Source organism: Marmota flaviventris, chromosome 12, assembly GCF_047511675.1.
Source record: "Marmota flaviventris isolate mMarFla1 chromosome 12, mMarFla1.hap1, whole genome shotgun sequence".
NCBI classification, from domain to species: domain Eukaryota; kingdom Metazoa; phylum Chordata; class Mammalia; order Rodentia; family Sciuridae; genus Marmota; species Marmota flaviventris.
Genome location: NC_092509.1, coordinates 94,293,662 through 94,319,610, shown reverse-complemented (window position 1 = coordinate 94,319,610; position 25,949 = coordinate 94,293,662). Strand labels below are relative to the sequence as shown.

Sequence of the window (25,949 nt, the reverse complement as noted above, 5' to 3'; positions counted from 1 at the left end):
CCGGGTCGTGGTGCACCACGGGAGCGCCGCGCGGGCGGGCATGGAGGAGAGTGGCGATTCTGAGCCGACCCCGGGCTGTAGTGGTCTGGACTCCGGCGGCGTTCGCGATGGCGGCGGCGTTCACAAGTGGACTCCGGCGGACGCCTGGATGAGCACCCACCCGAAGGTTAGGAGGCGCGAGAGGAGCAGGGCGCCAGTTCCGGTCCCTGAGGCAGGCGGAACTCTCGGGCAGCGCTCGAGTTCTAGTAGGCCGGCTGGCCTAGCGAGCGGGACCGAAGCGCACCGTCCGCGCGAAGGATGGTTTGTTGTTTAAATGAGTAGAACCCTGGCTGACACCTCTCCTAGCAACCCCATCCCCGCTCCAAGCCATTCTTAAACTGGACCATATATGGGACCCCTCCCTTCCCAGTCTGGAGACCCTCATAAGCACTCCACTCTTGTCCGTTTTGCTATCCAGAGAGAGCGTCTTTCATGGCTTAGCTGGTTCCCAGGGACCGTGCAAGTCGGCGTGTGGGCCGTGGATGAGATCTAGGACCGCCAGTGATAACGTTTAGGCAGTCACGTTTACACTTAGCCTCGGACCCGGGGTGTGCACCTTGATTCCGCACAGCTGCCAATTCCCAATTTTTTAGATTTCTTGGAAAACTTTGAGGAAGTTCTTGCTCAAGGCGGAGCTACTCACTCTTGATTAGCAGCAATGAAGATAAAGATAGCACCTATCTTGCTTCTGCTTGGGGAATTGCTGCCTTATACCAGTATTGTCCCAATTCCTGAATAGACAGTGAATAGATATGTGAATTTTGTAGGAATCTTAGGGACTGAACTGGTACAGTAGACTGGCTCTCTTCTGTTTGAAAGCTGTAATTCACAGATAATTGTCTGGAAACAGTCAAGAAAAGGAAAATTTTGAAGATAGAAGTCTGAAAAGAGTGATTTTTTTTTAATCTTGCCCGAATTTGTCTTCTGTCTCTATCTCTTTTCAGCCTCCCAGGAAAGAAACAGTAACATGGAAATGTTGCTCAGTGCCATAAAAAGAAAAACAATAGCAAGGAGAGCAGCATAGTGGTTAGGAGCATGAACTCAAATGCAGACCCCCTCAGTGGGAATCTTAGTTCTGTCCCCACCTTGGTCTGAGTTGCTTGATCTTATTATGTCAAAGTTTCTTTGCTTAATTTCATTATGCCTCAGTTTCTTTACCTAAAAAGCTGGCATATTGGTACTTACCTCGTAGTGTTAGTAATTTTTTGTAAAGCATTAACATGTAGAAAGCACTATATAAGTATTTAATGTAACAGTTTTTTTTTTAATCTGGATTTGATGTTGCTTTCAGACAATTTTCATATTTGCGGATTTTTTTCTCTTTGAAGCTAATAACTATATAGACCCTGATCATCAAATCTTTCTTTTGATTTTTCTACTTGAAGGAGTAAACTGATTTTAAAAAAAGTAATAATAATGAGTGTGTTTACAGTTCTGCCTTTTAAAAAATTCAGTTTGAAAATTACTTAATAAAATGACTTCAGTGAATCCAGTAAAATGTTATCAGGTTCATCATCCTTGGGCATACACTCCTTTTATTATATTATTCTCCTTCTTAGAAATCCTCAGTGTTTGTTTATGGATAAAATTCACACTTTTGGCTTGGCCACAAATATCTTGCAACCTCTCCCCAAATCACATTTTCAGTGTCACTTTCAAACACATTTGATGTTTGGGGCAGACAGCTCAACACCCTTCTTCTCCTATACCTGTATATTTATCATGAAGCAGATGGGAGAAGGTAACTTCACATATGCCTGCATGTGGCGTCTCCTTTTGTCTTACCTTACATTAGTCTGCTTATATACCTGGTCCCTAATATGTATTGATAATTTCCAGCTTCTCCTGCAGGGTTAAGTCCCTAAAAAATGTTCTTTTGCCCACTAGCAATTCTGAAAGAAGCAGAATTTTGCTTCTTTAAAATTCAGTAATTAGATAATTCCCTACTCTTGAGAGAGAAAGGGTGGAGAGGCTAGGAGTGGTGTTCTAGCAGATTCTCTCCACATGCAAGTAAGAAGCCAGGGAAACAGAGTCTCCACTAACATGTCCCAACAAAAATCCTATTGAAGTTTTCTCTACTCAGGCAGATTTCTTTCTTGAATATGTGTGGTGATCTCCCATACTATCTCTGCTTCTCTGTTTATTAAAATTATACATGTCCCCTAGGACTTAACTTGTGTCCCATTTATATCATGAAATATTCACCAACCAATCCCGGAGTAGAGCTCCTCTACCATGTTTTTTTTTTTTTTTATTCTACTCACATGGTTTTAATCACTCACATATTGTTATTTGCCTAAGAGTTTTAAGTAGAGTCAACCTTCCATATTTTTGTCTGCATCCTCAGGTTCAACCAACCTCAGAGTGGAAGTATTTGGAAAAAAAAATGCATCTGTAGTGAACATGTACAGACTATTTATCTTATCATTATTACCTAAACAATAAAGTATAACAACTATTTACATGGTATTTACATTGTATTATATATTATAAGTAATCTAATTTAAAGTATACAGGAGGATGTGCATCAGTTATATACATTTTATATAAAGGACTTGAGCATCTTGAATTTTAGAATCTGTGGGGTTAGGTCGTAGGGGAAGGTCCTGAAACCAATCTCTTGTGAATACTGGAGAGAACACCGTATGTATATGTTTAATCTAACAAGTACAGATTCTTTAGATAGATCAGATCTTATATTGCCTTTTAATGTCCACTAAATCTAGAAGACAGTTATATAAGAGTGTGTGTGTTTGTGTGTGTTGTGAATATGTTTTGATTGAAAGAAAATATTAAGAGATTTTTCCTTCTCTATTTGACAATTATATTTTGATTTTCAGTATTTAGAAATGATGGAATTAAATATTGGAGATGCCTCTCAAGTTTATATAGCATTCTTGGTTTACCTGGACCTCATGGAGAGTAAGTTGTTTGTTTATATTTCTTGGTTATTGGAGTTGTGGTGGGGGCTTGGGGAGTTGGTTTGGGATATAGCATTGTTGATATATAATAATATATCGTTTATGATTGCTGTGAACTTTTTAAAATTTTATTTTAGTTATTTTAGTTGTTGATGGACCTTTATTTTTTATTTATATGTGGTACTGAGAATCGAACCCAGTGCCTCGCACACTTGAGGCAAGCGCTGTACCACTGAGCCACAACCCCAGCCCCATGATTGCTATGAATTTTGCCAGTTAACTTTGTAATGGTTTATTCATTTACACTGGGAATAACTAGGTAACAGAAAAGAGTGGAAAATAGAGAGAGAGGTAGTATTATGAGTATTGTATACTCAGCTGAGGATTAGGTAGAAGTTTGGAATTTTCATCTTTTGTTTTTGACAAACATTGTTGTGCATTCAATGATATTCTTTCAGGTAAAAGTTGGTATGAAGTAAATTGTGTGGGATTACCTGAACTTCAGCTCATCTGCCTGGTTGGTACTGAGATAGAAGGGGAAGGGTTACAGACTGTGTTGCCTACACCCATCTCTGCTTCCCTCAGCCATCAAAGGTGAGCAGGTGGTTTTGGTCTTATTTTAACAGAAATCAAAGGAAGTGGGAAATATTTATATTCTTGGTAAGGAGGCAAGACCTTTGCAGAAAACAAGAGATATGTAAGATGCATCATATGATACAAATCATACTTACCGTAGGAAGTGGTGAAGAGTGTGATCAACATGCAAGTTGAAATCAAAGAAAGCTGGTGGGGCCTTTATAAAAAAATCTTAGCTGCACAGAACTGAATTACATATATATTTATTTCATGATATACTCTCATTATTAGTTCTTGATTGTTTTTTATTTATTTACTTAATTAGTTACTGATACTGTAACAAGAATCTCCAAACCGGTCACCCAAAAAAAGCTGTATTCTTAACAATGACTGACATTAGATCTTATGGATCTCTTCTTTCCTACTTCTACTGACCTAAGATAAGTTATCCTGAATCCTATGTTCAATAAGGAGATTTTTTTTTTAATGTTTATTTTTTAGTTATAGGTGGACACAATATCTTTATTTTATTTGTATGGTGCTGAGCATCAAACCCAGTGCCTCACGCATACTAGGCAAGTGCTCTGGCTCTGAGCCACAACCCCAGCCCTAGATGTTTTTAATTTTATAAAAAAGTATGTAATTTTTTGAGGCTCATCTTACACACTTAATACTGTGTTTCTAAAATTAATCCATTGTGCATTTTGTTGGACTACTAGATAACTTTCCATTGTGTTATTGTACTACAGTTTTTACGTCTGCTCTTCTGATGATAGAGTGCTACTGATGTTCGTCTTTAGGAGATAATTGCAAACTACTTCCAAAGTGGTTGCCTCATTACTTTTTACCAATGTAAACAAAATCCTTTGGAATCTTATTGTCTTCAGCATTTGGTATTGTCATATAAGTTTTTGCCAGTTGAATGGATTATCTGAATGTCTTAATTTGCATTTTTCTGTTTACTAGTAATATTGAACATTTCTTGATGTAGTTATTTCCTTTCTTAAATGTCTGTGCATATTCTTTGCCTATTGGATTGTTTGTAGTTTTCTCATTAATTTGTATGAGTTCTTTAAACATTCTTGACAGTATGTTTTGTTGGCTGTGTTTTCCAGTTTTAACTTCATCCTTCATTGTTTTTGGGGTGTTTATTAATGAAAAACTTCTTAATTTGAATATAGTCATATTTCATCCAAGGTATACAAGCCATTTGTTTTATCATAATTTTACATATAAAAAGCTGTTTCTTAGCTATTAGAATTCTTCCTACTTTATTGGCATTTAAAAAATATTTTATTGTAAAATAAAACCAGATTCAGAAAACCACACAATACAAATATATGGATTAAAGAGTTATCATAAAGCAGATACTCTAACCGTTGTAACTATGATCAAGTGAGGAGCAAGAACTTTTCCAGCCATCCCAGAGCCCCTTCCATGTACCTGGCATAGCTCTTTCCTTCATCACAAAAGTAATCTCATCTCTTATGATAAAGTGGGGTTTGGCTAGTATATATTGTTCTCAGGACCTTTTAATGCTACCTTCCCCTTTTGATTCTCAATCAAGAAAGCCTGTTAGAATTTGAATGGATTACATTGTGTCAGGAATATTAATTTTATATTAAGAAGTAACTTGCTGCTGGGTGCAGTGGTGTAAACCCAGCAGCTTGGGAGGTTGAGACAGAAGGATTGTGAGTTCAAAGCCAGCCTCAGCAACTCAGTGAGACCCTGTCTTAAATAAAATACAAAATAGGGCTGGGGATGTGGCCCTAAGTTGAATCTCTGGTACAACCCCTCCAAAAAAAATTAAAATAAAATAAATAAAGAAGTAATTTTCCAACTTTGATATTTACTATTAGAAAAAAATTACTTGCCATATACTACACAATACCCAGTTATAAAATACTATTTAGGCTTTGCTGCTTAACCGCTTGAACATGGAATGTTTTGGGGTTTTTTTAATGCTCTGCATTCCTGAGAAACTTTAATCATATTTTTATTAATAGAGAAGCTGGGGGAGCTGGGGCTGTAGCTCAGTGGCAGAGCACTTGCCTAGTATGTGATCCTCAGCACCACGTAAAAATAAATAAATAAAATAAAGGTATTGGGTCCAAAAAAAAGGTGTTGGGGATGTGGTTCAGTAGTAATGTGTTCCTGGGTTCAATCCCTAGTCCCCCCAAAACACCATAAAAAATGGGGAAACTGGAAAAATATAAAACCAGAGAGCCAGCGGAGTTGGCAGTTTGCTGGAGGTAGTTTCATATTATTTACAAAGAGCGTATAATGCTTGATCGTCATCTCCTTTATTGGTGTTCCCAAGCTTTAGAATCTATTGTTTGTAAAACCTGACCAAACTCTGTCATTTGTTAGTTAACTACAACTTAATTATAAAATATTTCCCTAGTGAGGACAAACAATCCTACAGTATGTTCTTTCCTGGCATCTCTTTCAAGTCTGAATGTTACTCTAGAAATTATGAAAACACTTCAAATTCCATGCACTAAATTGCTCATCTGCTAGTTCAGCTGTCATAAAGTAAAGGTCTAAGAAATTTTGCCATTTACTCTTTTGGACAAAATTTTTGTTCAGTTAAAGTTATTCCTAAGGAGAAATGAAAACAATTCAATAAACATAAGAAATGAGTCCTGCAGTCAAAGTTAGGATTCCTAGCCTCTGATTTTCTTAATCTGATGCTTGATTTTTGGATCATACCTACTTGCCACAGTGTTGTTTTCAAAGGAATGCACTCCTTTTTCTTCCTACATTGAGTTAAGTGAACTGTCCCTTCTGTTTTGACAGAATTAATTTCTCCTAATATAGTTTTTAAAGACCTGTCAATAGTAATTTTTCTTTCAAGGACATGATTACTTTTGAAAATATTTTATTAGCCGTTTACATTATCCCAGTAATATATCATGTAGTCACCTAGATAATATAAATTGACCAATTATTTTTTTAAATCTATTGCATTAGTATTTTATGGGAAGAAGGAAAAGAATCAATATTATAAACCCTGAACTATGTGGGGAAAATTAAAATTTTATTTATTGTTCTTACTCTAAAATGATATACCCTTAGTAAAAATGATCTAAATGTCTATGCTTACACTTTTAACTTAAGCTTTAACATATATTCATAAATGAATATGAATATAATTGTAGACTAGTGGCAAAACAGAAGCGTGTTTTGGTTTGGGGAGGGGATAAACGGTAAATTGTAGATTGTCCTATTATTTTTCTAAGTTACTCATTTATTATTAGATACCTGGGTTTAAGAGTACAAAATATCCCAGATTTTCCCATGAGATTATGACAGTCTAGAGCCAAGATGGATAGACATTTATGTCCAGGGGATAAATGTAATGAGAGATACGTCCAAGGCACTGAAGAGGGCTGCAGAGGTAGAAGACTGAACCTCTACTAGTGGTATGGGATTTAGGTGAGTCTGGGAAGACTTGCTAGAGGAGAAGTTGTTTAATTATGCACAGACATATAATACAGAAGAGGGATGGATGTTCCTGGCAGAAGTAATACCTTCTGGGCAAAGTTCTGAGGGCTGAGAAAGCCTGCAAATTGCAAATTGTTCATTATGACTGGGCATGAGTAGTGGCAGATGGAGGAATTGCCAGCAGCTGGTGAGAAAGCCCTGGATTGTGCATGTATGTTTGCAAAGCAGCGTGATGTCTGTGAGAGAGAAAGTATGTGAAGTGAGAGATGGGAATGATAGAGGAGGGGAGGAGAAGAGGGAAAGAAAGAGAAAGAATATTTTAAAAATAACCCTACTTCTGAGAAGCCATATTTGGAGAAGAACCTAGTAAGAATTAAGGAATTGGAAGACCTATTCATTCAAAAGTAAGAGAAAATTAGATGCAGAGTTTTGCTACTACAAGGAAACACTCTTGAAACAAAGGAGGGAAAAATTTGAGTAAGATTTTAGGAATTGTAATGCTTGTTTCTATTTTCTGTGATGGATATCAATTCTACATCTGTTAGGATATAGGAAATAACCAACTGTTAGTGCAAGAATATCACTTGGGGACTTGAGAAGGTTAAGTAACTCCATCACTTGCCATTTCTTCACTTCTCCAGAACGTTTTTGTTTGCTGGTTAAGTGCTATATGGCTCAGTCTTCCAAGCCATAAAGAATTATACTCACTCCCTAAGTAGCCTCATTTGTTTTCACAGTTTTGGGTTTCTTTGTATTTTATCAGTATTTCAAAATACTGATGACTCCCAAATTTTAATCTCCACTTCAGCCTCCCCTATGAACTTCAGACCCCTCTATTTAAAGCCTATTTGCTGTCTCCACTGCAGTGAAAACGGCATCTCAAATCAGCATGTCCAAAAAGAAGTCTTGATTTGCCCTTACATTTGCTCCTTACATTTCCCCAGGTCTTTAAATGGCAACTCTGTTCATTCTGAAGCTCAAGCCAAAGTCTTAGAGTGTGTGCGTGCATGTGTGTGTAATTTATTTTTCTCGAACAATTCCAGATTTACACAAAATGTGATTAAGTATGAGGATTTCCCTATAAGCCCTGGTCCAGATAGTGTTTCCTCTGTTGATATCTTGCATTAATATGGTACATTTGTTATAATTAATCACATTAATTGACACATTAACGAAAGTGCATACTTTGTAGTTCATCTTTTTTTTTTTTTTATGATTGTAGGTGGACACAATACCTTTATTTTATTTGTTTATTTTTATGTGGTGCTGGGGATTGAACCCAGTTCCTCACCCATGCTAGGCAAGTGCTCTACCACTGAGTCACAACCCCATCCCCCTGGAGTTCATTCTTTTCATTATGCAGATGCAGTCCTATGGCTTTTGAAAAACACCTAATGTCATGTGTGCACCATTGCATACACAATAACTTCAGTGCCCTAAAAAAATCCCCTGTGCTTTGGCTGTTCATCTCCTCTGCCCATTCCAGCCTCCTCTCCAACAGCTGTTGAACTTTTTACTTTCTCTATAGTTTCTCTTTTTTTTTTTTTTTAAATTTTTTATTGTGGGTTGTTCAAAACATTACAAATTTCTTGACATATCATATTCCACACTTTGATTCAAGTGGGTTATGAACTCCCACCTTCACCCCATACACAGATTGCAGAATCACATCAGTTACACATCCATTGATTTACAAATTGCCATACTAGTGTCTGTTGTGCTCCACTGCCTTTCCCATCCTCCCCCCTCCCCCCTCCCCACCTCTCCGCTCCCCTCCCCTCCTCTCTCTCTACCTCCTCCACTGTATAACCCTGAGGGTCTCCTTCCATTACCATGCAATTTTCCTTCTCTCTCCCTTTCCCTCCCACCTCTCATCCCTGTTAAATGTTAATCTTCTTCTCCTGTTCTTCGTCCCTACACTGTTCTTAGTTACTCTCCTTATATCAAAGAAGACATTTGGCATTTGTTTTTTAGGGATTGGCTAGCTTCACTTAGCATAATCTGCTCTAATGCCATCCATTTCCCTGTAAATTCTATGATTTTGTCATTTTTTAATGCAGAGTAATACTCCATTGTGTATAAATGCCACATTTTTTTTATCCATTCGTCTATTGAAGGGCATCTAGGTTGGTTCCACAGTCTTGCTATTGTGAACTGTGCTGCTATGAACATCGATGTAGCAGTGTCCCTGTAGCATGCTCTTTTTAGGTCTTTAGGGAATAGACCAAGAAGGGGAATAGCTGGGTCAAATGGTGGCTCCATTCCCAGCTTTCCAAGAAATCTCCATACTGCTTTCCAAATTGGCTGCACCAATCTGCAGTCCCACCAGCAATGTACAAGTGTACCCTTTTCCCCACATCCTCGCCAGCACTTGTTGTTGTTTGACTTCCTAATGGCTGCCAATCTTACTGGAGTGAGATGGTATCTTAGGGTGGTTTTGATTTGCATTTCTCTGACAGCTAGAGATGTTGAGCATTTTTTCATGTACTTGTTGATTGACTGTATGTCCTCCTCTGAGAAGTGTCTGTTCAGGTCCTTGGCCCATTTGTTGATTGGGTTGTTTGTTTTCTTATTGTCTAATTTTTTGAGTTCTTTGTATACTCTGGATATTAGGGCTCTATCTGAAGTGTGAGGAGTAAAGATTTGTTCCCAGGGTGTAGGCTCCCTATTTACCTCTCTTATTGTTTCTTTTGCTGAGAAAAAACTTTTTAGTTTGAGTAAGTCCCATTTGTTGATTCTAGTTATTAACTTTTGTGCTATGGGTGTCCTATTGAGGAATTTGGAGCCCGACCCCACCGACTGTAGATCGTAGCCAACTTTTTCTTCTATCAGACGGCGCGTCTCTGATTTGATATCAAGCTCCTTGATCCATTTTGAATTCACTTTTGTGCATGGCGAGAGAAAGGGATTCAGTTTCATTTTGTTGCATATGGATTTCCAGTTTTCCCAGCACCATTTGTTGAAGATGCTATCCTTCCTCCATTGCATGCTTTTAGCCCCTTTATCAAATATAAGATAGTTGTAGTTTTGTGGATTGGTTTCTGTGTCCTCTATTCTGTACCATTGGTCCACCCGCCTGTTTTGGTACCAGTACCATGCTGTTTTTGTTACTATTGCTCTGTAGTATAGTTTGAAGTCTGGTATCGCTATACCGCCTGATTCACACTTCCTGCTTAGCATTGTTTTTGCTATTCTGGGTCTTTTATTTTTCCATATGAATTTCATGATTGCTTTCTCTATTTCTACAAGAAATGCCGTTGGGATTTTGATTGGCATTGCATTAAACCTATAGAGAACTTTTGGTAATATCGCCATTTTGATGATGTTAGTTCTGCCTATCCATGAACAGGGTATATTTTTCCATCTTCTAAGATCTTCTTCTATTTCTCTCTTTAGGGTTCTGTAGTTTTCATTGTATAAGTCTTTCACCTCTTTTGTTAGGTTGATTCCCAAGTATTTTATTTTTTTTGAAGATATTTTGAATGGAGTGGTTGTCCTCATTTCCATTTCAGAGGATTTGTCGCTGATATACAGGAATGCCTTTGATTTATGCGTGTTGATTTTATATCCTGCCACTTTGCTGAATTCATTTATTAGCTCTAATAGTTTCTTTGTAGAGCCTTTTGGGTCTGCTAGGTATAGAATCATATCATCTGCAAATAGTGATAATTTAAGTTCTTCTTTTCCTATTTTTATGCCTTTAATTTCTTTCGTCTGTCTAATTGCTCTGGCCAGTGTTTCGAGAACTATGTTGAACAGAAGTGGAGAGAGAGGGCATCCCTGTCTAGTTCCAGATTTTAGAGGGAATGCCTTCAGTTTTTCTCCATTCAGAATGATGCTAGCCTGAGGCTTAGCATAGATTGCTTTTACAATATTGAGGTATGTTCCTGTTATCCCTAGTTTTTCTAGAGTTTTGAACATAAAGGGATGCTGTACTTTGTCAAATGCTTTTTCCGCATCTATCGAGATGATCATATGGTTCTTATTTTTAAGTCTATTGATGTGGTGAATAACATTTATTGATTTCCGTATATTGAACCAGCCTTGCATCCCAGGGATGAATCCTACTTGATCATGGTGTACAATTTTTTTGATATGTTTTTGTATCCGATTTGCCAGAATTTTATTGAGGATTTTTGCATCTAGGTTCATTAGAGATATTGGTCTGTAGTTTTCTTTCTTTGAAGTGTCTTTGTCTGGTTTAGGTATCAGGGTGATGTTGGCCTCATAGAATGAATTTGGAAGTTCTCCCTCCTTTTCTATTTCCTGAAGTAGCTTGAAAAGTATTGGTATTAGTTCTTCTTTAAAGGTTTTGTAAAATTCTGCTGTATACCCATCTGGACCTGGGCTTTTCTTAGTTGGTAGTCTTCTTATGGTTTCTTCTATTTCCTCAATTGATATTGGTCTGTTTAGGTTTTCTATATCCTCCTGACTCAATCTGGGCAGATCATATGACTTAAGAAATTTATCTATGCCTTCACTATCTTCTAATTTGTTGGAGTATAAGGATTCAAAATAGTTTTTGATTATCTTCTGTATTTCTGAAGTGTCTGTTGTGATATTGCCTTTTTCATCCCGTATGCTAGTAATTTGAGTTCTCTCTCTTCTTCTCTTCGCTAGCATCGCTAAGGGTCTGTCGATTTTGTTTATTTTTTCAAAGAACCAACTTTTAGTTTTGTCAATTTTTTCAATTGTTTCTTTTGTTTCGATTTCATTAATTTCAGCTCTGATTTTAATTATTTCTTGCCTTCTACTTCTTTTGCTGTTGTTTTGCTCTTCTTTTTCAAGGATTTTGAGATGAAGTATGAGATCATTTATTTGTTGGTTTTTTCTTTTTTTAAGGAATGAACTCCAAGCAATGAATTTTCCTCTTAGAACTGCTTTCAATGTGTCCCATAGATTCCGATATGTTGTGTCTGTGTTTTCATTTATCTCTAAGAATTTTTTAATTTCCTTCTTGATGTCTTCTATAACCCATTGATCATTCAGTAACCTATTGTTCATTCTCCAAGTGATGTATGCTTTTTCCTTCCTTCTTTTATCGTTGATTTTCAGTTTCATTCCATTATGATCAGATAAGATGCATGGTATTATCTCTACTCCTTTATATTGTCTAAGAGTTGCCCTGTGACATAATATATGATCTATTTTTGAGAAGGATCCATGTGCTGCTGAGTAAAAAGTGTAACTGCTTGATGTTGGGTGGTATATTCTATATATGTCAATTAGGTCTAGGTTATTAATAGTGTTATTGAGTTCTATAGTTTCCTTATTCAACTTTTGTTTGGAAGATCTGTCCAGTGGCGAGAGAGGTGTGTTGAAGTCTCCCATGATTATGGTATGGTGATCTATTAGACTCTTGAACTTGAGAAGAGTTTGTTTGACGAACATAGCTGCACCATTGTTTGGGGCATAAATATTGATGATTGTTATGTCTTGTTGGTGTATGGTTCCCTTAAGCAGTATGTAGTGTCCCTCTTTATCTCTTTTGATTAACTTTGGCTTGAAATCTATTTTATTTGATATGAGTATGGACACTCCTACTTGTTTCCGAAGTCCATATGAGTGATATGATTTTTCCCAACCTTTCACCTTCAGCCTATGTATGTCTTTTCCTATCAAATGCGTCTCCTGTAGGCAGCATATTGTTGGGTCTTGTTTTGTGATCCATTCTACTAGCCTGTGTCTCTTAATTGGTGAGTTTAAGCCATTAACATTTAGGGTTATTATTGAGATATGGGTTGTTCTTCGAGCCATATTTGTTTATTTCTGTTACTAAACATGGTTTGTTTTCCTCTTTGATTATCCCCCCCCCCCTTTACTGTCCTACCTCCCACTGTTGGTTTTCATTGTTATTTTCCATTTCCTCTTCCTGTAATGCTTTGGCGAGGATGTTTTGAAGAGATGGTTTTCTAGCTGCGAATTCTTTAAACTTTTGTTTATCGTGGAAGGTTTTAATTTCATCCTCCATCCTGAAGCTTAATTTCACTGGATACACAATTCTTGGTTGGAACCCATTTTCTTTCAGTGTTTGAAATATGTTATTCCAGGATCTTCTAGCTTTCAGAGTCTGTGTTGACAGATCAGCTGTTATCCTGATTGGCTTACCCCTAAATGTAATCTGCTTCCTTTCTCTTGTAGCTTTTAAAATTCTCTCCTTATTCTGTATGTTGGGCATCTTCATTATAATGTGTCTAGGTGTGGATCTCTTATGATTTTGCACATTCGGCGTCCTGTAGGCTTCTAGGATTTGGGGTTCTGTCTCATTCTTCAAGTCTGGGAAGTTTTCTTGTATTATTTCATTGAATAGACTTCTCATTCCTTTGGTTTGGAGCTCTGTACCTTCCTGTATCCCAATGACTCTTAAGTTTGGTCTCTTAATGTTATCCCATATTTCTTGGATGTTCTGCTCATGGTTTCTTAACAGTCTTGCTGAGCTGTCTATGTTCTTTTCCAGTTGAAATACTTTGTCTTCATTGTGTGATGTTCTATCTTCTAAGTGTTCTACTCTGCTGGTAGTATTCTCCATTGAGTTTTTAAGTTGGTTTATTGCTTCCTGCATTTCTAGGATTTCTGTTTGTTTGTTTTTTATCACCTCTATCTCCCTGTATAGTTGATCCTTTGCTTCCTGGATTTGTTTGCGTAATTCGTTGTCGAAGTGATCTTTCATTGTCTGATTTTGCTGTTTAATGTCTTCCTTGATACTCCAGATCATCTGAAGCATGTATATCCTGAATTCTTTATCTGACATTCCATCTGCTGCAGCTGTTACCTCTTCTAAAGTTGCGTTGACCTGCATTGCTTGTGGTCCTTTCTTTCCTTGTCTTTTCATACTGCTTGCGTATCTTTCCTGCAGGTGCGGGCGGCGGCTCTGCTCTCTCCTTATTCCAATTGGGGTGTCGTGGCTACCACGCCGGCAGGTCACTGGGCCTGTTCTGGGAGCTGGCGGCGGCTCTGTTCTGCCCCTACTCCAATTGGGGTGACGAGTGTACCACGCCGGCAGGCCACCGGGCCTGATCCGCCGGTCGGTTGCAGGTTTGCCTACCCTGCAGGCGCGGGCGGCGGCTCTACTCTGCCACTACTGCAAATGGGGTGACGTGTCTGTCGTACCCGCAGGCCACTGGGCCTGTCCCGCTGGTCGGTCGCAGATCTGCCCACCTTTCGGGCACGGGTGGAGGCTCTGCTCTGCCCCTACTCCAATTGGGGTGTCGTGACTACCCCGCCTGCAGGACGCTGGGCCTGTTCCTGGCACGGGCGGCGACTCTGCTCTGCCACTACTCCAATTAGGGTGGTGTTTGTACCACGCCGGCAGGCTCCTGGGCCTGATCCGCTGGTCTGTTGTAGGTCTGCCTACCTTGGAGGCGCGGGCGGCGGATCTGCCCTGCCCCTCCTACCACGCCTGCGGACCCCTGGGCCTGATCTGCAGGTTGATCACTGGTCTGCTCACCCTGCGGGCACGGGTGGCGGTTCCGCTCCGCCCCCACTCCAATTGGGGTCACGTGACCACCACACCGGCAGGGCCTGATCCGGGCGTGGGAGAAGGATCTGCTCTGCCCCTACTCCAGTTGGGGTGACGTGTGTACCACACTGGCAGGCCACTGGGCCTGACCCGCCAGGCTGTCACAGGTCTGTTTACCTTGCACGCTCATTCGTCACAGCGCGAACCGCGGCTCTGCCCTGCCCCTCCTACCACGCCCATGTACCACTGGGTCGCGGGTCTGCCCACCTTGCGGTTGCGGGTGGCGGCTCCGCTCCGCCCCCTCTCCAATTGGGGTCACGCGGTCACCACGCTGGCGAGCCACTGGGCCTGCTCCGGGCGCTGGCGGCGGCCCGGCTCCTTCCCTCTGGCTCGACGACAAATTGAGGAGACTCGGGTGACTGTGCCTCACCCCCCCTACCAGGAGACCAACTGCTTATGTCACCACTGGTATTGATGAAGTTCCCTCCTCCGCCGCTTTCTGCAGACATCAGATCTCTGCCATGTTGGTATCCTATGCGAATGGCAGCATTTCGTTCCCCTTGCCGGGCAACCAAAGCACTGGGTGAGTCCTGACCGGCCCTCAGCAGGACCCGGACCAAGAAGCAGTTTCCGCGGGCTCCTAGCCCCGGGCCAGGGAAGTTCCGGGAGCCGGAACTCGGCCGCTCCGTGCTCGGTGTAAGCTCCTATAAATGTAAGCTCCAAGAAGCAGTCTCCGCGGGCTCAGTTCCGGGAGCCGTAATTCGGCTGCTTAGTGCTTGTTGTATGCTCTGGTAGGAGCAGGGTCCAAGAAGCAGCCAGTTTCTCCTTTTTCACAAAGTTAAACAGGTGTAATCATATAAAATGTAGCCCTTTCGGGTTGGCTAATTTCACCAAGCAGTATGCAGGGACTTTGTTCTGAACATTACTGTATCCTCAGTGCCTAGCCTGGTATCTGATACCAGGTGCTAAGTAAGTATTTGTTGAATGACTAAATATCTGCAGCAGAGACTTACTAAAATGCCCAAAGAACAAAGTATATATTATAAGCATCCTTCCAAGAGTTTCCAAAATTTAGACTGTCTGGAAAATCCATTTACTTGCAGGATTTATCACCATTTCCCACACTTTACATTGTAACTATAATGTGCATCGGAGGACAGAGAACAATCACAAATTTGAAGAGGCAGACTGCCAATGCTGTCCTTTCCTTTTAGTGAAGAATTTAGCTAAATTCTTCCTCATCTATATTCACCCCACCCTTTTGTACCTGTTTTTTTTCCCCTGGTTTTGGGGGAAAGAACTGTGTTAATGGTGGAATAAAGGGTTACAAGCACTGAGTTACTTCTTTGGAACATAACCAGAGATATTTTTAGTTAAGCAATTTAATCCTAAAATGCCACACATTTTACTGAAATCGGATGCTCCATTATTATTTCCCTGTAACTGAAAAATATTCCCCTTTGAAAAGCATAGTCCTTATTATAATTTATTTAATGACCGCTGTTTTATCTGATGCCTCAGATCTAATAACTAGTGAAGTTCCTGCTGTCATTTGGCTTCCTTCACATCAGGATGTGTGTGTCCTCGCCCTACGTCTGCTTGCTGGTGAAACCTCCGAGTCTGGCAGCTTCTTTCAACTGACACAGCATCTTTTTCTCCTCCCTTCAAAAAAAAGGGGGGTGTGGGGGATCTTCTAATTTATTTTAGCAGAATAATTTCCCACTGAGGGAATAGCCACACAGGCACTTGATTGTTCAGTAAATCCTCTTGAGATTTCAACTGCTTTGATTTTTTTTTTTTTTCTAGGAAGGGATTGGCATGATTCCTGAGGAGGTGTTCTGTTATCTGTGGAACTTTCCTTTAGGACTGGCTAGTGGATGAATATGGCTTCTTGGTGCCTCTGGCATCAAGTTAATTTTGCATTGTATTTCAGAGTTGCATTATATGTATCATCCCATTACATCCTGAGGCATATCAAGGAGTTAGTACCTTTTATTGATAAGGCTGCAGCACACACCAGTTTGGCCACATTGAGGACAGAAGGAAACACTATGTTCTGTGCATTGCAATGAATACTAATTTTAACCCATACTGCACTCTATTTCAACAAGATTTATAGTTAAAAGTAATGTTTTCTTCAACTTCTTGTCCTCACTCTAAATCTCCAGAGATAACTTAGTCTCTATTTTAGGATCATTACCAAAAAAAAAAAAAACCCTAAAAACAAACAAACAAAAAAACAATGTTAAGATTCGTGGAAGATATTTAAATAACTTGGGCTAAGGACATTAGCTGAATAGCATTAACTGTGTATTTACTTCAGGTTTCTTGTCAAGTTAGTTATAATAAGCTTTAGAATCACCTTATTTTCTTCAATTTGTAGAGCTTGTCAGTGAACAGTTATGAGAGGGGAAAATCTGTGAACAACAAATTTTGTTGCTGATAATCAACAGCCATGATTTTATAGATCTTTTTCTTTAGATGGGACTTTTCCCATGAGTTTTTTTGAAATTAAGTGAGTTTTAACATTCTGGTGATGCTTCGCCATTCTCAGCATCTTTACAAGTATGTGTGAGTTTTTAAGTAGAACTTCAAAACTCTTTGTTGTTATTGTTGTTAATAAATCGAGAAAACACCGTCTGCTGACTTAAAGACAAAGTAAATACTTTTATGGATTTATGCAGTATCTCATAGATAGTATCTCATAGAAACAAACAAGAAAGGTCTTCAGTGGGTACGTATAATAAAAATAGATTAGCTAAAATCCTGAACAAGAAACTTGGTAAGACTTTCCAAGTGTGCTTTAGGTAACAGAGTCAGAAAAACTATTTTATTCTGATATTACTGTGAAGATTCATTGGTAGTTTTCCCAATATACAGACTACCAAATAGGATAATAAGAGCTCAGAGATGGGAACTTCCATTTCATTTTTGACAGTGATTTCCCTCAACTCTGAAAACAAAACCCCCTTTACAACTCTGAGCTAATTTTCAAGCCTTCAGCTTTCCCACATGGGTGTTTTGAATATTTCTGAAAATGTTTTGCTGTTTATATTCAAAGAACTCTGAAAACAAGTATCAATTGAGAATGAAAGAAGAACAGTGAATGAGATGGAAATTTCTATCCTAAATTTCAGTTTAAGGGCTAGAATTCTCACACAGTTGACCTTAGACACACACTCCCTTTGCTTTAAACTGTATCATATTTTGAAGAAGAGAAAATGTGTAAAAATTATTTCGGTAGGTTTCTTTTCATTCTTGTGTCATCTTATTCTCATTTGCCAGTTAGGGATGTTTAGAGAAACAAATTTTTAACTTATGGCACTGCAGTGTTTTTATGTATATTGCATATTGAGAAATAACTGGGATATATGCAACAGAAAATTAAGATAAATTAAAATTATAGTCAATTTGTAGTGTTCTTACCATTTTAGAAAAAAAAGATTAATACAAGGTGGGCACTATATAAAAATTAATCTTTTCCTGTGACTATTAATTTAGATATTGGTTTGCCACTTTTGAAGAAGCAAAATGTTTAATTACACTGAGATTTGCATTGATGATATAAGGAATGCTATTTTATCAAGTGTCACTTCCCATTAGTGCCGAGTAATGAAGTATCTGATTAATGTCTGCAGTTTCTTTGTATGAATCTCTCTGAAGTAAACTGCTCGTAGGAATCTCGCTCTCTGTCATGTAGTTCAACATGGTGGGATATTATATTTTAAGGACTAAGTCAGATTCTGGGATCAGCTATCTGTAACAGAACATTTTCTATATTTCCACTAAGGGCACAGTGTACCTTAGTATATTTGAGTTAGTATTTGTTTTTAGCAGTAACCATGGAGAGAGTGGTGTATACAAACATTTTGTCTCAGTTTGTAAGGTAATAAAACTGGTATTTGTATTCAATGACTACTTGATGGCTTGTAAAACCTTTTTATAGTGTTATGTAGACTTAGAGGTAGACCATCTTCATTTTATAGCACCACTTGTTGAAAAGATATTCCCCATTAAATTGCCTTTGCACTTTGTCAGCTGACAAGGTTTATAGCATATTAACAAGTAATATATATGACAATTTTAACAGAAAGCTTGAGGGAGGAAATGGAGCTATATGGAACAAGGAAATGACATCAGAGAGTAAAGAAATGAAGAATGCCAGAAATGTCAAATATGTTAATATGAAAGACCTTAATATATCTTCTTATTTTTCCTATTAACTTTTTAAAAGCTTAAGATTAGGGATGGGGGATATAGCTTAGAGGTGTAGCACTTGTCTAGCATGAGCGAGGCCCTGTGTTCAATCCCTAGCACTGAAAAAAAAGACTGAAGGTTTTATGTAAATAGTTATAACATTGTATTTATGAATTTATATCATACAGATAATGTACAACAATAATTGCACAAAGATATAAAAGGAATAAAGGTATAGTGGAGCAGTTTCTGTATTTTAGTAGGTTAGTATTAATCTGAGGTAAATTGTGATAAGATTCCATGGTAACCTCTAGAGACACCACTAAGAGACTTAGAAACTATAATAAAAACAAATAAGAAAATAGTGCTCTAGAAAGTATCAATTTAATACAAAAGAACATGGTAAAAGAAGATCAAAGGAACAAAACAGATTGATACAAGAATCTAAATGACAGACATAAATCCACCCATATCAATAGAAAAACAAATCATCAGAGACCTTCAGTATAATATCAAGTATATTTAACATATGTGTAATTGGAATCAGAATATATATTCAGTTGTAGAATAGTAATATACTAGCAAATCTTTTTCCAATTTCTAGAAAATTGGTTGGCTTAATTAAAAAAACAGCTGACCATTTTTTATTTGCCTGTTTAAGAAAGCTCCTTGGGAAGTTAGTTACATTTTACTGAATTTTTGAACATAATCTTTATGAGTAGGTAATAAGGATTTTTAATGTGTGGTCAAAGGCTAATAATCCTTTGAGGACCTTTATATTAGATTTTGTTTATTTATTTTCCACAGCAAGCACACAGAAATACTAACATTACCAAAAAAAATTTTTTTAAGTTTTATTTCTTTGTATATTTTTCTCTTAATTTTCTTTAAGTGTCAGAATACATACAGAGAACCACAAAAGTATCTCTACTCATATCTAATAATTCTGATACTTGGGAAAACTAGAAATATTAAAAAAGAAACAGTCGTATGTACAAAGAGGACCATGACAGTTTATTAGGATCACTCTTCTCTGCCTCCCAAATTAAACCAAAATAACTTTATAACAATAGAGAAATGACTAGGTGAAGTAGGAATCAGTAGATTGTTATATAACCATTGAAAGATAGTAATTCATAACCACCATATAAAAACATGGGGGTGAAGTTTATTACAGTCTATTTTTTAGAACCATACCTGAATACCAATTGTTCCACTATATAACACCATGTTGGATAATTGAAAAAAAATAACACCTGTGGCCGTTAGTCAATTTATATACACAGGACAGTGTTAGCCCCCTTAGTAGGTTGATAAGGACAGAATACAGTTGATAAGGACAAAAAGGGGAATGCTTTTGAAAAGGACTCAGAGTCAACAGATAGCACTTACGTGCAGGATTTCCTGTGTGAGAAGAGCTGAGATACTTATTTTCAGCCTTCAGACATTTCCTCAGCATTGTAATATAATCACCTGCCTCTTCCCAAGATTTCACAGTATTCAGTCTTATTCTCAGCTGAGTGAGTGTAACTCCTAAGTATATCATGTCTTTATTTTCAGGATAAGGGACATCTTGAAGGCATCTCAGAAACTGCGAGGGAATCCGGATTTGCCGATGTCTTTCACTCTCGCCATCGTGGAGTCTGATTCTACAATAGTCTATTATAAACTCACTGACGGGTTTATGCTGCCAGACCCTCAGGTCAGTTTTCAGATAACTGTCAATAAACTGAAAAAGGAAAATCATGACAAAATTTTAAAATGTGAATTAAGTCATTCATGGAACGATTGCTTCTTTTGCCGTAGAAATATTCAAGAAAAAAAGTTACATTTTCATACTTCAGAAAACTGTTTTGTACAGAGTAATATCTTCCTTATTATTTTTGCAAAAATTGTTTGACTCCCCACCTCTGTGGAGAATTTCATAGTTTCCCAGAGTATTTCATGAAGGTATGCATTTAATTATTCAGTGAGTAACTGAAATGCGATGTTAAAAGAAGTTGGGAAATTAGTTACATTTTACTGAATTTTTTAACATAATCTTTATGAGGAGGTAATAAGGATTATTACTATTATTAGTAGTTCTAACTAAAAGAACACTTCTTTAGGAGATATTAAATTCATTGACATTTAACAGGGACATTTTAATAAAATGAATGTTTTGTATATTATTTCTTTCATACTTTGTTGGCATAATGGGATAATTACATTAAATAGCTTTCTAATTTTGCATTTAATTACATGACTCAGAAAAAAGTTGCATTTTGAACTTTTTTTTGTTTATATTTCAGAATATTACCCTTAGAAGATGACATCTGTACTTCTCAACACTTTATTCATAAAAGATTGAATTTCAGACCCATTTAACTGCTTTATCTTTTATCTCGGACATAGTCAGAGTCGATTTAGCTCTTCTCATTCCATAAGTTTTCTTTCTGAAGAATAAAACTTTTTCAGATAAAAGATTTTGTATTGCTTAAAACCATAGAGTTGTTGCTCTAGAACTCTTATTAGAGACAGTTTAGTTACAGTTGTACTCATATTTATGCTGAGGATGTGTTCAGAGGGGTGGAACCGCTGTACCTCTTCCTCACCCACACTCAGCTGCTGCTGCTGGCTCGTCATTGAAACCACCACCTCTTCCCTTACTCTGCTCTCCCAGCGCCTTCTGACCTCTGTAGCTAGCTTGAGCTGGCACTTCATGTATATTGTGAAATGTGGAGAGTTTATTTCTGCCTGCTTTTCCATCTTTTGTATAAAGTAAAAGATTTATTTGAGTGGGTTTGTTTTTCTGTTGCACTTACTGTTATTTCCCTCTTGAGTTGATTTTAAATCAGAATTGAAAATATGCTTGTCAAGAGTGTAAATCCACATGTCGGCATTAATAGGGACCAGAGAAGTGCTTACCTATGAGAGTGCCAGGCCTTCCTTTCCGTCCTGTCACCTCCATCCATATTATATCATAGCTTGAATATTATAAGAGAGTGAGGGACAGTTTCAGCATTAAAAATGTCTTTTGTCAATTAGACCCAGTTATTCCTCTTTTGTTAATATCCAAGTATGAAAATAATATGCACAAAAACTTTCCAAACAGTATTGTTTTGTAACTCAAATTATGAGTCACTTGAAGTTTAGAACAGGAGTCAAGTGTGAGGCTGTACTTTGTCATCCCCTGGTCAAGGTAAATAGTCAATAAACAGATCTATGAAAGGTATATTATGTACTCATTAAAATTATGTAATCCTGGCTGCAAGTAACTCACCAAGTACATGTTAGAATGTGACAAAGTGGGTGAAATTACTAACTGGTTATAGTAGGATGGCAGAGCAATGAATGGAAAACTTTATCTTTCCTCAATATTTTAGCTTTTACTTATGTTACTTTTATAATGAAATATTTTAAAATAAAAATACCTCAAAATCTGTATTATCTATCATTGCATGATACTATTAGCAGATTAAAACTGCACATTTATGATCTTATAGCTTTTATGGGCAGGTGGTCTGGGCATGGGTTAATTGGTGCAGTGGAAGTGTTACCTGGGCTACAGTCTCATCTGAGGCTTGCCTGGGGAAGGATCTGCTTCCTTGCTCCTGTGGTGGTCAGCAGTCTTCCTTGTGAGGGCCTCAGTTGTCAATGGGATGGTGGGAGGCTATTCTCAGCTCTTTGCCACATAGGCCTTCCCAAGACACATCCTTCCTCTTCCCCCTGTTCCATTGGTTAGAAGCAAATTTTAGATCCCCCCTACACCAGGGTCTTAGGTCTGATTAGGAAACAATAGTAACAAGAATGGGGAAAAAATGGCAAATTTGCATTACAAAATGGTATAAAGCATTATTCCTGATCCATTGATTTTCCTGGCTCCTTTATTTCAACAGTATTAGAATTTCACTTTTATTCTTGATGGAAAGTGCCCACAAATTAAGATTTCCTTTGCTCTCCCAGAAGTCCTGGAGATGTACCTGCTCACAACAGGGTGTGCTTCTATGACACCAGAAAATCTGCAGACCCAAGAATCCTCAAATAGTATATGATAAATTTCTAGGGTCTCTTAATAACTTTAGGGTCTCATCTGACTTCGTTTGAGAACTTTAATCACATTGGTAGAAGAACAATCTATCCTTCCAGATAGAAGTGAAAAGTGTAACATGTCGTATTTATGTTTTGGATCTGGTGACTAGGTAACCACCAGAAGTGCATCGGGCTTGACTGTGGAAGGCACTTTCTCAAATCTTTAGAGCCAGGACAATCCCACTATTATGTCCTGAGATGTTTACTCTATTTCAGATGATGTTCCCTATTTCATTGGCCAAAGTTGTTCTGTATAAAGCCAGCCAGATGCCTGCTAATGTCAAAGTGTCCAACACAGTTTAGGAAAGGAGACAGCCCCAGTTGTGTTTGCCTCATTTTAATGAAAAACTAGGTCAAGTTGTTTGGATAAATAATTTTGCATTTCAGTGTACATTTGTCTCCCTTGTTAATGACCATGAGCTCCTCAAGGACAGAATAAGAAGCTGTGACTTTTTCATACATTGTTGTCTCCCACCACTCTCCACAGTAATTGGCACATAATAGGCACATTATAGATGTTCAGCAAATACTTGATGAACAAATGAGTGCTACTGAAGGTGCCTTTTCACCTCAAGGCAAACTAAAAGGACCCAGTTCAACACCAGAGGGCACTGCTAGATAAGCATATTGTCAGACTAGGACTAGATTGGCTTGAGAAATGCTCTTGAAAATTTATTTTCAATCTGTGGGAAGTAGCATAAATAAAAATATAAATAAGTTTTATGTGCTCACACCCCCTCTCTTTCTGGCAGGCCTCTAAAATTACACTTTGCTGGCATTAAATATGTGACTTGATTCATGCTTTGCTCAAAATGTAGATCTATATTTAAAAACAAAAGCCTTTTTGGAGTGGGATGGTGAAGTGGTTTTTTTTTTCTCTTTTCCCTAAATTATGATTTTGTTCAGACCCATATGAAATTATGGCTTTCATTTTTCCTTACAAAAGCCTGATTTATTCAATGAATTTCAGCATCAGTCACATAGCAACAGACCCCGCTCTGAAACATTCCCTCAAACTGGCTAAATACCAGTAGTAAAAGATGTAAATTGCTGCTCTAATAAATCTAAACTTTTTTTTTTCTTTCTTTTCTTTTTTCTTTTTTTCTTTTTTTGTGGGAGAGGTGCCCTCTCTAGTTGGGGCAGGAGAGAGGGAAAGGCCTTGTTAGGATTTCTTTCTAGTGCAGCCTTTGCCGTTCTTTTCTGGAGTCCCTGATCTGAGTGCCCTCTGCTGGGAAGCCTCCAGGAAACGTGGAGTCCTCAAGGTCCAGTGCCTCTAGAATAACTTACTTTGCTTCTCCTACCTGGGCCTCTGTAGAAGAATGTGTTTGTAGTGCCATGGATCCGTTGTGAAGAGCGAGAGGCAGAGAAACTTTGGAACTCTAAGCTACAATTAGAATGAAGAGTAATCTCCCATAAAGTCCATGTAATCGGTATTTTTTGGCTGAAGCAGCTTTACAGTTTTATAAGCTTGGAACCAAATAACTTAATCAAAACTCCATGGTGTTTCATCTTTTTCGGTGCTTTTCTGTGTTAAATTCCTCTCTGAGGTCACTTTTTCCATTGTAGCTCCCAGCAGGAGGCCTCTTCATCAGCACTATTCAGCAGTTCCTGCCAAAGTTTATAGTTCTTCTATCCAGAAGCTCTTATTCATCAGCCATGTTTTACCTTGACTGTTTACAGAATAATATGCTGTCCTCTGAGCAATAGCCTAGTTTTCCCTCCTTTCTAGCCAATGACTATTCTGTTTCTTACCACCTCCATTCCAGCAGTCTGATTCTCCTGGTGATCTTTAAGTAAGAACTGCTTATGCTCACTAGGAAGGAGAATGGAAAAATCACATGTCTCTGGGGCTATTATAATGCCCAGCTATATTGTGCTATTATAATGTTTATATGAATCTGGAAATTTCCCCAAAAACCAGTGTAAGCAAAATCAAAGATTAAGTTTTTGGTTTTAGGCTTACTGAGTGGAGAGAACATCAAAAAGTATTTTGTTAAAGTTTACATCATTTATTTATTAATTTATCTTAAGGCATTACTAGTATTTTAATTAGGCAGCCATAAAAATATTTCTATAGGTTGAATGGCTTAAAGAACAGAAGTTTATTTTCTTACAGTTCTGGAAGTTCTAGGTCAAGGTGCCAGCTGACTGAGTTCACAGCTCTTTGTGCTCTGTGCATGTTCAACTCCTGGCTGTGCTCCCACACGGCCTTTTCTCTGTGTGGCGTGTCCTGGAGTTTCTCCCTCTTCTTATAAGGACACCAGCCCTATTCACTTAGGGCCCCATCCTTATGACTTTATTTAACCCTAATTACCTCCCTACAGGCCCCGTCTCCAAATTCAGTCACATTTGGATGTTAGGGCATCAACTTATGAATTTGGGACCAAGGGACATACTGTGGTCCATAACAACTGGACCCCCTCTGTGTGCTTAGATACTATAGTAAGTGCTGGGAATACAAGGATTAATGAGACATGACCCCTGCCCTAAAGGAACACATAGCCAACTATACAGCTCTCCTTACCTAGACTCTGGAAGCATGTTATCAATGTGAATGCAGGGACACTTGTCACGCTGTGAAGGAGGCATATGTAGTTTGTGCAGTTTACTTAAGAATGAAGACTATTCAACAACTTGGATAAATACTTTTTAAACAATGATTGTATGTGTATTATTTGTCTGAGAGGACTCAATGTTGGGACAGATACCAAGAAAAATTGCACAGTGCACCTCATGGAGGTGATTGACTAGAAAGGGAGAAAACCTGTGTATGAAATGATTTGGGAGCATTATAAGACAGTATAAGGTATAATCCCTAAATTATAGTTCTGCTGCACTCTATTCACTAAGTGTGCTCAACTCTTTATTGTGATTCTCATGATGTTACTTACTAGTTATCATTAACATATTCTCAGATGATGGAGAAATTAGGGCACTGAGTGGTGAAGTTTTAGTAGCAAGTGAACAGGGTAAGCGATGAGGAGAGCCAGGTCTCCTGACACTTTGCCCACCATCTTTTCATAGTACGTGTTGTCTCTTCCTAGTATGCTTGGTGCAGAGAAATATATTAACATGTGCCCAAGAGCCTTTAGGATGAAAGAAAAATTAGTCCTGGGGCCTGGGATTGTGGTTCAGTGGCAGAGCGCTTGCCTCGCAAGTATGAGGCACTGGTCAGAACTTGTTAGAAAAGGCTTCATACAGGCTGATCTTGAAGCCAATCTTGATATGCTAGTGGGCAA

General features: G+C 38.2%; 1 protein-coding gene across 1 annotated transcript; it reads left to right on the top strand.

The window, feature by feature from the left end:
* On the top strand, positions 1–21,416 carry Tsen15 (tRNA splicing endonuclease subunit 15). Its single transcript, XM_027934932.2, has 5 exons — positions 1–166; positions 2,880–2,961; positions 3,419–3,554; positions 20,200–20,341; positions 20,931–21,416. The coding sequence occupies exons 1-5, from the start codon at positions 41–43 to the stop codon at positions 20,949–20,951; spliced, it is 507 nt and encodes a 168-aa protein (XP_027790733.2). The 5' UTR covers positions 1–40; the 3' UTR covers positions 20,952–21,416.
* The last annotated feature ends 4,533 nt before the right edge of the window (positions 21,417–25,949 follow it).

What these genes read in the sequence shown, in the direction of transcription:
- Tsen15 (XM_027934932.2), top strand. Translation starts at nt 41, where the DNA reads ATGGAGGAGAGTGGCGATTCTGAGCCGACCCCGGGCTGTAGTGGTCTG. An exon ending in GGATGAGCACCCACCCGAAG is followed by an intron (nt 167 to 2,879) that starts GTTAGGAGGCGC and finishes TTTGATTTTCAG; the next exon opens with TATTTAGAAATGATGGAATT. An exon ending in GCTTCCCTCAGCCATCAAAG is followed by an intron (nt 3,555 to 20,199) that starts GTGAGCAGGTGG and finishes CTTTATTTTCAG; the next exon opens with GATAAGGGACATCTTGAAGG.